Genomic DNA, 13,915 nt, shown 5'->3' with positions numbered 1-13,915 from the left:
ACCTTATTCCCTATATAGTGCACTACTTTTGACCAGGGCCCATAGGTAATATTGTGCCATTTGGGGAGCAACCTAGCTGTTAAGAGTCCTTCCTATCAACTTGGGAAAAAAACAAAGAGGAGATGTTTTGGGAACATCACGCAAACCGATGGAGTTACCATGGAAACCAGCCACACACGGACAGGCAGGCAGGCAGACAGGGGCTGCTGGACTAACTCATACAGACACATAGAGATAAGTCTGTGCCTCGGAGGTACTGTATAATCGATAAAAGGATCACGACTGAAGATTTCCACTGATCAATAATATCTCACACCACCACTGACAGAGTCTAACAGCCATTAAGAGAGTTGTAGAGGGGGGCTAACTATGATGTATTTCTATTCCTCAAAACAGCAGAATCCCCATGCAAAGGAATTCAAACTTAATTGGCTTTAATTGTCGTTTGTACCACCTCTCCTGTGCATGAAGAAATAACAGGGGTGATCAACTAACAACAGGCAGAGAGTTAAAATCAAAGGTCAGGATTGAGTCATAGGAAAGTCATGCTGGGAGGTTAACTCTGTAGGTGCTGGAGCAAACCACTGAATTGCCAGCAATGGATCATATAACACAGCAATAACAAGTAATGAAATAATATATTCGTAGAAACTAACTAGAAACTAACACAAAATCGTCTATTCCTAAACAGTCATCTGCTGTAGACTGTGAGAGGTTAACTCTGTAGGTGCTGGAGCAAACTGATCTGTTGAAATAGCACATAAAACTTTAGCAAAACTAATAGAAAAAAACACTGTCTATTACAATCTGCTGTCTGGAGATACAGGTCATTCATTCTAGAACCTAGACTTCAATTCTAGAATCCTTAAAGTCAATTGAGAATTTAGGTTCCATTGTCTATGATTAGAAAGAAAAAGCTCTGTAATTGAACAAGCTATTTATAAGGTGAAATTGAGAGATTATGAAACTGTCTGATAAGGTTTTGCAGAATATAAATAATATTACAGAATATAATAACATTTCAGAACATGAAAACCCAAAAATATGCTGCAGCTGTACAGTTGTCCTGACATGATTCTCCCGGAAGAAGATACCAAAAGAAACCCGCAAGCCAACTACATAAGGGCGGCTATGGAGCTTCTGATTCACTTCAAACACTCACCTACTCAAGAAGAAAACTCCAACATCAGCACTCTTATGTAGTGCATGTAGATACTTGCCTACATCTACTATGAATGCATTTAGATAGTATCTACACGAATGGGCTAAATAAACCTGCACTGAAAATGTCGCTGGTATGAGGCTACATATAGTACAGAGTCTGAGTGGCTGGTGAATTTTGTTTTCATCCACAGCCACACTGGCTGCATGCCTGGTTCCATAAACACTGTACAGGTCTCACTGTAAAAAAAATATTTAAAAAATGTAAACTTAAATCTCAATTAGACTAACCTGTATAAATAAAGGTTAAGTGAAAATGAAACGGTAGGTTGACCACACAGTTAATTTGATGCCCTTTTCTGAAAAAGTAGACAACAGGCGGGGGCAAGGGCACTGTCCAGATGTGTGTGAGTGCATCTCTCCCTCTACTCTCCCTCCTTCACTACAGGTCAAAGTAATCTACTACATACGAATAGTGTGCCATTTGGGACATAAACCTCTCCCTGGGCCTCACACGCCTCTCCCTCCTACACTAGTGTGGCCTCAGGAAGAACACAAACACCCAGCAGCTATTGCAACACTTCCCTTTTCAAGATTTTACTAGGTGGATCGTTGGTTTATTGTTTTCCAACATATGCTGCTGGAGCTAAGATCAGGGAGGCACTAGCGGATCAGACAATTGGCTGCAGCGGCGCGTGATGTAATCCATACCAAGAATGCCGTCAACTGAAATGCGTCTTCCGCATTTAACCCAACCCCTCTGAATCAGAGAGGTGCGGGGGGGCTGCCTTAAATTGACATCCATGTCTTTGGCACCTGGGGAACAGTGGGTTAACTGCCTTGATCTGGGGATTCGATCTAGCAACCTTTCAGTTACTGGCCCAACGCTCTAACCAGTACGCTACCAATAATAGACAGATTTCAGGTTTCAGACAACAGAACAGTAAAGGCACTTTAAATAATTACTAGCGGGCTCTTAACAAGGATTAGCGGTATTAACCATAGTCTGAGATCAACTATGCCTATGATGTTCTAAAAAATCTCTATAATGTATTAAAGGTACTTGATGGCGATTGATGAATAATTGCTTAAGCTTTTAGGAACTGTGCCTCTAGGACCTTCAAACCCAACTCTGGACCTCGAAGCCAGTTCCACTGCATTTTTGCTTTGTTCCCCTCAAATTAAATCAAATTGTATTTGACACATGTGGAAAACAATTTAAATTTCAAAAATGTAAACCTTTATTTAACTTGGCAAGTCAGTTAAGAACACTTATTTACAATGAAAGCCTAGGAACAGTGGGTTAACTGCCTTGTCAGCTCAGGGATTTGATCTAGCAACCTTTCGGTTAATGCTCAATGGCCCAACGCTCTAACCACCTGCCGCCCCAGAATAATGCTGTAATGTAACAAAATGTGGAAAAGTCAAGGAGTCTGAATACTTTCCAAATGCACTGTACTTCAGTCATTCCTCAAACTCACCAGCTGCATTAACTTTTACATATCCTGTTTCACATTACACAACGTAAAACAACCATTTTGAATGTTATATATAGTTTTTTTGCATCTCTGAACGATATTCTATCGACTCCTGGGGTCATTTCATGTTTTCATGTGTATCGATGCAAAACTCGTCATACCGGCTGTATTTCTGCATGCTTGACAGGCAATAGCTTAAACATACATGAAATGACCACGGGAATCGATAGAACATCGCTCAGAGATAGAAAAACGATAGAACATTCTTAATGGGTGAATCTTTCCTTTAACTGGTTGTTAGCTAGTTAGGTAACATGACTGAACAAGGTTGTTTGTTATCAAATCAATAATTAGCCACCCGGGAACAGTTTAAAACAGCTGTTTGTAAAAGTATATAAAATGAATGTGAATTTGTAAAAAGTCGCTCTGGTAATACGGGTCATCTCTTATTAATGGTGTGCCCTAGAGACAAGCCGTTTTCATTGCTGTAAAGTACTGTGCTCTATTTTCTCTCTCTGACACTCAGAGGCTGACAGCAAACTTGCAAAGCCTACTCAGAAAGGCCTGTGCTCTTGGTTATACCAAGTGATGAAATTATGCAATGTTTCAACTTTGCCCGCTCTGCACACTGCTCCAATCTATCAAATGTACATGTAGCAGAAGAACGCCAGGGTCTGCATCCCTGCTTGACATCATGGCTAAATTATATTTTAAAACCAAATGTAACAGATGCGCAGGAAGAGAGGACGGAGAGAACCTGTGAGTGATTGCTGGTAGGGGATGTGGCTGGCTAATTACAGCTGCTAAATGTGATATACACATGAAAGTGAAATGAACATTAGTGAACGGGCGCATACAGGAGAGTTACTGTTGCTTTTTTTGCGTTGACTGAATTTATTAACAAAACTGACTTTATAAACATTTAGAATTTTAGGGTCGAAAAATTCAGTAGTATCAGATGAAATCGTATTCTAAAATGTTGGCAACGTTTTGGTACTGGTATACCATGCAACACTACAATGGATCCCTACCTGCTTTATGGTATCATGTAATATGACATTTCCTTGATCAAGGTCAGTTAGGCCTCCATGACAAGGGCACGTACTGAGTACGCACCTCAGAAAGAAAGCACATTGTCAGATCAAGGGCCATATGTATCAAGCATCTCGGAGTAGGAGTGTTGATTCAGGTTCAGGTTTGACTTTTAGATCATAATGAGTAAGATTATAGACAGGGGAACTGATCCTAGATTAGCATTCTTACTCAGTTGCTTGATACACACAGATCCAGGTGCTTGAGTTGCTTGAAAATGAGGTGTTTCACAGCTTGACAAAGTTGAACATGTCACCCAGGATTAAAGGACTATTGTTCAAGAGAACAATAAAGACAAACAATTCCTGTGTATCAACCACACACACACACTCATGGTTTTCTCACAGAGTGTCTCAAATGGCACCCTATTCCCAATATAGTACACTATTTTTGATGGGCGCTGGTCAAAAGTAGTACACTATATACGGAATACGGTGCCTTTTGGGACATAACCAGATTCATTACCTGAGATCACCACTGACTGACTCTCCCTGTGTGGTGGCCATGTCAGCACCCTATTTTTTACTTAACCTTTATTTAACTAGGCATGGCAGATAAGAACAAATTCTTATTTACAATGACTGCCTACCCCAGCCAAACCCTAACCCAGACAATGCTGGGCCAATTGTGTGCCGCCCTATGGGACTCCCAATCACGGCCGGTTGTGATACAACCTGGAATAGAACCAGGGTCTGTAGTAACTCCTCTAGCAATGAGATGCAGTGCCTTATCATGCTGAAACATGAGGTGATGACGGTGGATGAATGGTACGACAATGGGCCTGAGGAGCTCGTCACGGTATCTCTGTGCATTCAAACTGCCATCGATAAAATGCAATTATGTTCGTTGTCCGTAGCTTATGCCTGCCCATACCATAACCATAACCATACCAAACCGCTCGACGCCATACATACTGCAAAATTCTCTAAAACATTGGAGGAATATTTGTATTTATTTTATTGAATATCCGAAACATACAATATACTTGCAGTGAAGCCACTCAACAACTATATCATACCAGTCATTGAACAGACTCCCATTCAGAGCGACACACAGAAGCATCCAGGGTCAATACCCTGCTCAAGGCCAAGTTGACAGATCTCCCACAACGCCAAAAAACATAAACTATGAACCCTCCAAGATCCCCCCACAGTTCCCCAATAGCTGTCCCTCAACCATTCGAGACCCCTCCCACAGTTCCCCCAAGAAGAAAAATAAAAAATACAATTAATTCCATTCCCCACCCCCAAGAAACCCCAATGCACCAACAACCAAGAGAATGAACTAAAGAGAAAGTGAAAAGACAGAAGAAAACAAACAATGCAGAAAAATGTCAAGTATAAATAAATAAATCAAATCAAATATCGTACAAATATCGTACATCAGCTGATATCTCAAAGTGCTGTACAGAAACCCAGCCTAAAACCCCAAACAGCAAGCAATGCAGGTGTAGAAGCACATGGATATGGATATCAAGGACAACTAAAATCATAACAGCAAAGCAAACTACATGTTTGTGTGCATGTCTGGCATTATTACATGTATGCGTGTGTTCTTGTGTGTGTTAATTTGAATGAATGCGTGTACATGCATGTGTACAAACACCTGCACGGCATCAGCCTCAGGCAAACCGGCATTAGTTGTAAAAACACTGCCTCAGTGTCATTCAAATGTACTTTTTATGTTTCAACTTGACTTTTTTTAAAACTTTTATCTTTGACCATCATTCTATCTCCCACACAGCAACTCCACTCCCACTTGTCTCCAATTCCACATCCCAATCCTCAGCCTATCCCACCCATCTCTGCTGGCCACCCTCTTCGGGTTTCTACGCAACACATCTTTCAACTATGCTGTGACGTTTTACGTACAATTTCAATCTTTCTAATCGAATCCACAGATTGCGAGTTGAAAATAAATACTTTTACAAAGAGGAATCTTATGGTAGAGAAATTAACATTAAATTCTCTGGCAACAGCTCTGCAGTCAGCATGCCAATTGTACTCGCCCTAAAAACTTGAGACATCTGTGGCATTGTGTTGTGTAATAAAATTGCACATTTTAGAGTGGCCTTTTTTGTCCCCAGCACAAGGTGCACCTGTGTAATGATCATGCTGTTTAATCAGCTTCTTGATATGCCACACCTGTCAGGTGGATGGATTATCATGGCCAAAGAGAAATGCTCACAGGGATGTCAACAAATTTATGCACAAAATTTGAGAAAAAAAAAAGCTTTTTATTTTATGCAATATTTCTGGGATATTTTATTTTATCACATGAAACATGGGACCAACTCTTTACATGTTGCATTTATATTTGTGTTCAGTATACATAGGGAACGGGGTATCATCTGGGATGCAGACAATAGCTTGTTATGTTACACAATTACAGACCAACCGGATCTCATTTGACGAGTGACATTTAACAAGAGTTAGTTCTTTAGTAGAGTTACACACTGGGTGACACTTATGACAAAAGGATGTCTGTCTTTAACATGAGGCGTGGAAATTGAGCTTCTTGAGTGAGATGGATTGACACGGTTTTTGGTTAGACTATTCCCTCTCCTGAGCACCTCAAGGATAGATACATGTACAGTGCATTCGGCAAAAATTCAGACCCCTTGACTTTTCTCCACATTTGTCACGTTACATCCTTATTTTAAAATGGATTATCTTTCTTTAACTAGGCAAGTCAGTTAAGAACAAATTCTTATTTACAATGACAACCTAGGAACAGTGGGTTAACTGCCTTGTTCAGGGACAGAGCAACATATTTTTACCATGTCAGCTTGGGTATTCGATCTCGCAACCTTTCGGTTACTGGCCCAACGCTCTAACGTGGCTACCAGCCTAGTGGTTAGAGCGTTCCCTCAATCTGCACACAATACACCATAAAAACAAAGCAAAAAACAGGTTTAGAATTGTATAAAAAATGAATAACTGAAATATTACATTTAATTTACATACAGTACCAGTGAAAGGTTAGGACACCTACTCAGTCAAGGGTTTTGCTTAATGTATTATTTTCTACATTGTACAATAATAGTGAAGACAGCAAAACTAAGAAATAATACGTGTGGAATCAAATAGTAACCAGAAAACAGCCCTATTTTGTAAAAGACCAAGTTCATATTATGGCAAGAACAGCTCAAATCTGCAAAGAGAAATGACAGTCTATTACTTAAAGACATGAAGGTCAGTCAATCGGGAAAACGTTTATTAAACTGCAGACGCAAAAACCATCAGACGCTTTGATGAAACTGTCTCTCAGGAAGACCGCTACAGGAAAGGAAGACCCAGAATTACCTCTGCTGCAGAGGATAAGTTCATTAGAGTTAACTGCACCTCAGATTGCAGCCTAAATTCTTCAGAGTTCAAGTTAGACATCTCAACGTCAACTGTTCAGATGAGACTGCGTGAATCAGGCCTTCATGGTCGAATTGCTGCAAAGAAACCACTACTAAAGGACACCAATAATAATAATAATAGACTTGCTTGCGTCAAGAAACACGAGCAATGAACATTACACCAGACCAAAGAACAGATTTTGCAAAATTTGAGATTTATTGGTTCCAACCGCCGTGTCTTGTGAGACACAGAGTCGGTGAGTGGATGATCTCTGCATGTGTAGTTGGTGTGATGGTGCTTTGCTGGTGACACCATCTGTGATTTATTTAGAATTCAAGGCAGACTTAACCAGCATGGCTACCACAGCATTCTGCAGCGATATGCCTTCCCATCTGGTTTGTGCTTAGTGGGACTATCATTTGTTTTGAGTTGGTTTGGATGAGTTGGACTGCAGAGTGAAGGAAAAGCAGCCAACAAGTGCTCAGCATATGTGGGAACTCCTTCAAGACTGTTGGAAAAGCATTCCTCATGAAGCTGGTTGAGAAAATGCGAAGTGTGCAAAGCTGTCGTCAAGGCAAAGGGTGGCTACTTAAAAGAATCTCAATTATATTTTAATTTGTTTAACACTTTTTTGGTTTATACATGATTTTGTATGTGTTATTTCATAGTTTGTCTTCACTATTATTCTACAATGTAGAAAATAGTAAAAATCAAGAAAAACCCTGGAATTAGTAGGTGTCCAAACTTTTGACTGGTACTGTATATAAATAAAAAGGTGTTTTTTAATTTTAATACATTTGCAAAAATGTCTAAAAAACAGTTTTCGCTTTGTCATTATGGGGTATTGTGTGTAGATTGAGTACAAATTTTAATTTAATACACTTTATAATAAGGCTGTAACGTAACAGCATGTTGAAAAAGTCAAGGGGTCTGAATAGTTTCTGAATGCACTGTAGATACTGTCTGGTTCAGGAATAGATTGATAATGTGTAGTTTGACAACCTGGCCACTTTGGAGATATCAAAAATACATGTATTCTGCTAAGTGGAAATGAGCAGGGAGACACTGATAGGGAGGTAGACGCAGAGTAGTAGTAGGGCCGGGACACGTGCCCATGCTGAAGGGTGACGTGTACATGCTGCAGGCGGCAGCATTACCCGCTAGACCAGCCTCAGGCACACTTCTAAGATATATTGATATTGTCTGGTTTGACAACCTGACCACTTCAAATGATTTCATTGGTAACCTGAGGTGAACTACTCTACGTTGGAGACCTGAGGTGAACTACTGGACGGTGGTACCTGAGGTGAACTACTACTTTACATTGGAGACCTGTGGTTAACTACTGTATCTTGGTACCCGAGGTGACCTACCGTACGATGGATGGTAGCACAATAGAGTGTAATGATGAACAAACATTGCAGGCAGAAATAGAACGTAAGACATTCTACCATGTGGAAGGAGGGTGAGACCTGTGCATACAGATCTGACAACAGAATAGAAAGGATACAGGATACAGATAGGACAATTCTTAATCTATGCCTATACTCAAACCTTCAGTTGGTAAAATGGGGTGATGTAAATGTAAAAATTTAAATATAAAACCCACCAAGGATTTTAGTTTCATTTAGCCATTTTGACAAACGAATTAATTAAGCTTGCCCAAGCCAGAATTGTCCATTTTGATAGAGGTATTGGGTCAATAAACATTTACAATTCCTTCACAACATAAGTCACATACAGACACGGGCTTGGTTCAGCAAAAGCATTGGTCAGTTACTGTCAGTCAATGTTATGAAACACTTTCCGTGAGACCCAAGTTTCTCTCACTCACTCACTGGTTCACTGTCAAGTCGGAGAGGTGCGAGAAGGGGGCCAGTCAGAGCCAGTAGCCGAGCAATACACAAATTGTTTACGAATTGTCAGTCTAGCAACAGAATCTCACAAACTGGTCTGATGCCATTACCCAATCTCAACACCCCCCCTTTCAGTTTAATGAAAAGGGTAGCTACCCGGCTACTGGCTCTGACTGGCCCCCTTCTCGCACCTCTCCGACATTACTATTAGGTTTTTTCCAACTCTCAGTCCAACTCGTTCTCTCGTCCCATCACATAGGCTGAAACCAAACCCGACAGCATTTAACATCCAAAACAAGTACAGAGGTGTTAGTTGAGCGTTTGATTTGTTGCAATGCTGCTAGACAAAGACTGTTTAAGAGGGTTAACTCCCATGCCCAAATACATTAATGGTGCATAGTGTTGGTGCAAGAGTAGGTATAGGCCTATTTCATCACAAAGTGTCAAGAATTCTACTACATTGACTCTTCCCAGCTTTTCAAATAGTTAAAAATCACAAGTGGGTCACCAGGTGCAGACGGGGTGAATAGAAACCATACGCAGGAATCCAGAGTGTGACAATTTAGTCATATTATGCGACCTTTTAACTTGGCTGTGCGAGTTTCATTTTTAATTGCTTCAAAATGCAATGGCAGGGGAAAAAAAACAACTTTGGAAGCAACTAGTTGTCCATATTAAAAAGAGAGGAGTGTCTCTTCTACTGTAGGTATAGTTGTTAGTTTTCAACTATCATTACTGTGCTCAAAGCACTCTTCTACAATCAAGATACCCGATATGTCTTTGAAATACAGAGGGTGTGAAATTGAGCATCGGCCATCGCAAGGGAACTAGCCTCATTGCACTTACATGGCTACTAGCAGTAGGTGTTATATTTACAGTTCGTGATCTAGCTAATGTGTTGAGTTTCTACTTCCTCAGGCGGTGAATTAGCACCAATTGAATTAAGCAAATATATAATGTTAATGTACATAAAGATGAAGGCAAATTAATCTCTATTTAACAAAACATTCTGGAGCCCTATTTGACGGTAAAATATTTTTAAAAATGTTCAATCCAAAATGCATGACAATAACTGGATTAGGTTGCATATCAAAATATTTTGAATCATGCATTCCTGCTTGGACATGTAAGACGTAACAACTTACAATGAAAAAAAATGTATAAATGCAACATGCAACAATTTCAAAGATTTTACTGAGTTAGAGTTCATAAGGAAATCAGTCAATTGAAATAAATAAATTAGGCCCTAATCTATGGATTTCACATGACTGGGCAGCGGTGCAGCCATGAGTGGGCATGGGAGGGCATAGGCTCATCCACTGGGGCCACAAATAAGACAAATAACAGCACAACAGTGGTGTGCAGAATGGCATCTCGTCGATCCTCGTCACACACAGGCTATTGCAGCAGACGACCACTGTTCTGGGTTCCACTCCTATCAGCTAAAAACAAGGAGAAGCGGCTCCAGTTGGCACACGATTACTAACACTAGACAATTAAGGAGTGGAAAAACATGGCCTTTTCCAAGGAATCCCAGTTCCTTTTGAGTCATGCTGATGGCAGAGTCAGGATTTGCTGCAAGCAGCATGAGTACATGGACCCATCCTGACTGATGTCAAAGGTACAGAATGGTGGCGGTGGTGTACTGCCGTCCAATCTGCAGCAACTGCGTGATGCCATCGCGTCAGCATGAACCAACCTCCCTGTGGAATGTTTCCAACTTGTAAAATATATGCCCCAAAGAAGTCAGGCTGTTTTGGAGGCAAAGGGGGTCCCAATACAGTACTAGATGGGTGTACCATACTTTACCTTTCATTTGAAATATGCTAATTTGTTTAATCCAATTTGATCCAGTCCTGTGATAAACCTGCTGTAATTTCAGAGTGTCTGGTTTGACATTAAGTACCCTCTTTTAAACTGTCATTTTGTTAACTAATTTACTGGTATTTGCAACACAACAGTCAATCTAGTGAATCACACAGTAATGTAGATGGCTAATACATGTACAAGTCCTGTAATAATGACTAGTACTGATTGGCGTATGTGGCGTATGTGTGTTGGTGTGAGTGCTGAGAAGTGTAAGTCTGCGTTAGGCTGTGTGTGTGTGTGTTGGTGCTGTATGAGTGTGTAGGGATGCTGAGAAGTGTTTGTGTGCACTCTAGTCCTATTCAGAGGGGCTACTGAATACAACCTAACTTACTAACTAGTAAATAGTTACCCTACTTTTTGTTCATGATCATGTCACCCCAATTACTCTGTTACCACCCCTGGTGTGTGTTTGTTTGTGTGTGCGCACTCAAGTGTGTGGGCGCCACCTTACTCTTCAGTGTAGACTCCCAGGAGTGCATAATATCTCAATATATATGTTAACAATAGGACCACCTGACTTTAAATTAATGGGTTTAACATACTGTATTTGTTTTATTCTGTATAGACTACTTAGCATATTATTATGCATCTAATTTGCATAAAGCCGTATATATTTTTTATTCTAATTTCAAAAAATGTTTCAATTTGTTACAAACTCTCAGTTATGCATAAAGCATGTATATTTGTTAATATGACAATTGGCCCTCAAATTACAGTAATTATGCATTCCCTACTGCCTAATGTGCATATTAAGAGCCTAATTGTCATAATATTACATATACATTTCATAAAATGTCAGAACAATATGATCCCTCCATCTTAAGACATTGGACAAAACTTGTTGAAATTAAGAATCCATACAGGTGATTTTGTGCCTTTTTGACAAGGGTTTATCATTGTCCTGTCCACAATTTTTTTTGTACCTTTTCTGATCACGTGAAAATAAGATCTCAGCGATTGTAAGTCTCACACCCTCATGAAATAAAGCGTGTACTATATGGAATACAAAGTATAACACCAGAACCAGTGTCTAATTTTGAGCCCTAACACCCTACCCCTAATCAATGTGATGTACATTGTACGCACCTATTTGATAGCCAAGCACATTTATGGGATAGACATGAACAATTGCAGGTTGCAAAGGCATTTTGATCAGTTTAGGTGGTTAAGTAATTTTTTTACTAACCAAAAAGTCAATAAAATTGACCTTTGTCCGTTTAAATCTAGCGTATCTAACGAAAAGGCTGGCCTTGCTGTCATCATAGCGGATATTGATGTCAAAGCAGAGCCTTCCAAAAGTGACACCTAATTTAACAGTGACACTGTTAAATTAGGTACAATTATGCAAGTGAACACATGTGAAACAGATGAGTAGGGTGAGAAGATTATAACTAGCTACTTACTTTCTGTATTTTCTCCATTCGTTGGCTGACAATTCCATACGTAGACAGCAGTCACAAAAACCACAAGTAAAGTCCGCTGACACATATTTACTTAAATCAATATCCGACCGAAGACACAGTCGAGAACTGGGTTAGAATCCGTGTCAACTCGGTTAAAACTAGCTGGCAAGTGGTAGCTGTCAATTGGTTCGTTAGCTAAACCACGAGAACCCAGAGGTAAACAAAAATAAAAACATGCATTCCGGAAAAATGGGCGGAGGGAAGTTAAGAGTCCAACGTGTTCACTAGCTACCTGGTTAGCCACTGCTAGTTATCTGTACAGATCTGGTGGATATTCAAAATCGCCACAAACAAATGCAACAGTGTGATTCATTGTGGACAAACGAAGCTAAAGTCTCACTTGCCAATAACTTGCATGGCATTGGGTCTTTTCAATTGTTCTTGATTCAATCCGCAGTCAGAACAGGCCAAGCTGAGTAGCTAGCTAACTGCTAGCTACTGTTAGCTGGCTGTGCAGCAGGCCACAACGCAAGTTTGTGCGATTTGATACCAACTCGCAATTGAATTACGCTTTCGGTAACACTCGCTATGGCGCCGTGTATCTACTTCGGAAATGGCTTATTCCCTTGCATTGAAAGGATAAAAACCACAGCTAGTGATGTGCAGAAATTTCTCTCGTGTCGCAGTCCCACATTCTGTAGCTTCCCTTATGACAACTTCAGGTTCATGGCACGCGTGGCGTACTAAACCAAATCCACGGGTCACTGCGTTTCACGCTCACCGCTGGTGTCTTTCACCAAAAAATACCACAATAATAAACGCAAAAGTATTTCGATTAATAGGTAGTTTACTTAAACTCAACTGAACCTTGTATGGAGAGAATAAACAATTAAACCGCAAACTCGATTCGGTCAATACTGACATTAACGAGACTTCCACTCAAGACAACATTGACTGTCAGACTTCACCGTTGGTCAAATTGTTCGCACTATTTCTTCACAATAAAGCGCGTTTCGGTGATTTTACATGAGGGATATCTCCCTTCAAAATGACCACATGGTTATTGCACAACGACAACAGCAAAAAATAAAGTCGAAAACGTATATTTTAGTCTCCCACATGAGAGGTAGATTGTTAAATCCTCTTCTCTGCCTCTCCTCCGCCAGTAAACAAAACCTGCAAGTGAGCCAGCTGGGGCTAAAGGAAAACACGGACTGGAATATATTGGATTAGGCAGTTAGACTAAAAAATACTGTAAAAACCTACATTGCATCTGTGAATAGGCTACAAACGAGCGGGGGTCATACCATGGATAATCTTTACTACTATAACCCATAGAAACGCATTATTAAATAACACATTCATACATGTTAAAAAAATTTTTAAAAAGTTAAAAAATGAATCATAAGGAATAAGATTTTTAAGTGTCTGTCCTATATTTAGAAGAAGACCGATTTTCGGGATGTCTTAGAAATAACGCTATATCTTGGCCACCTTTCACGCAGATGCGGAAGGCCGAAATAGGTGGGTGTGAGATATTGAGATGCAGCCCATGGAGAAAAAAAACAATAGTTTAAATTGACTGATTTGGATAGGGATTTTTATTAATTACTTAGACTGTCGCCTTAATCAACATCCACGTTTTTGACGCCCGGGGAACGGTGGGTTAACTGCCAGGCTCAGGGGCAGAACCATTTTTACCTCGTCAG

General features: G+C 40.1%; 1 protein-coding gene across 3 annotated transcripts in view; it reads right to left on the bottom strand.

Annotated features, from left to right (window-relative positions):
* Positions 1-13,680, bottom strand: part of LOC100136604 (insulin receptor) — a 140,039-nt gene extending 126,359 nt beyond the window's left edge. For all 3 annotated transcript variants that reach the window (XR_005040201.2, XM_036966057.2, XM_036966058.2), the window contains exon 1: positions 12,207-13,680. Coding sequence is in view for 2 of the 3 variants with exons in the window: in XM_036966057.2 (XP_036821952.1) it covers positions 12,207-12,291 (85 nt within the window). In the remaining variant the exon portion in view is untranslated. The remainder of the gene's footprint in view (positions 1-12,206) is intronic.
* Positions 13,681-13,915: the final 235 nt, after the last annotated feature.

Source organism: Oncorhynchus mykiss, chromosome 28 (assembly GCF_057628025.1).
Source record: "Oncorhynchus mykiss isolate SJ-2025 chromosome 28, ASM5762802v1, whole genome shotgun sequence".
Lineage (NCBI taxonomy): Eukaryota > Metazoa > Chordata > Actinopteri > Salmoniformes > Salmonidae > Oncorhynchus > Oncorhynchus mykiss.
This window is presented reverse-complemented; position numbering and strand designations above follow the sequence as displayed.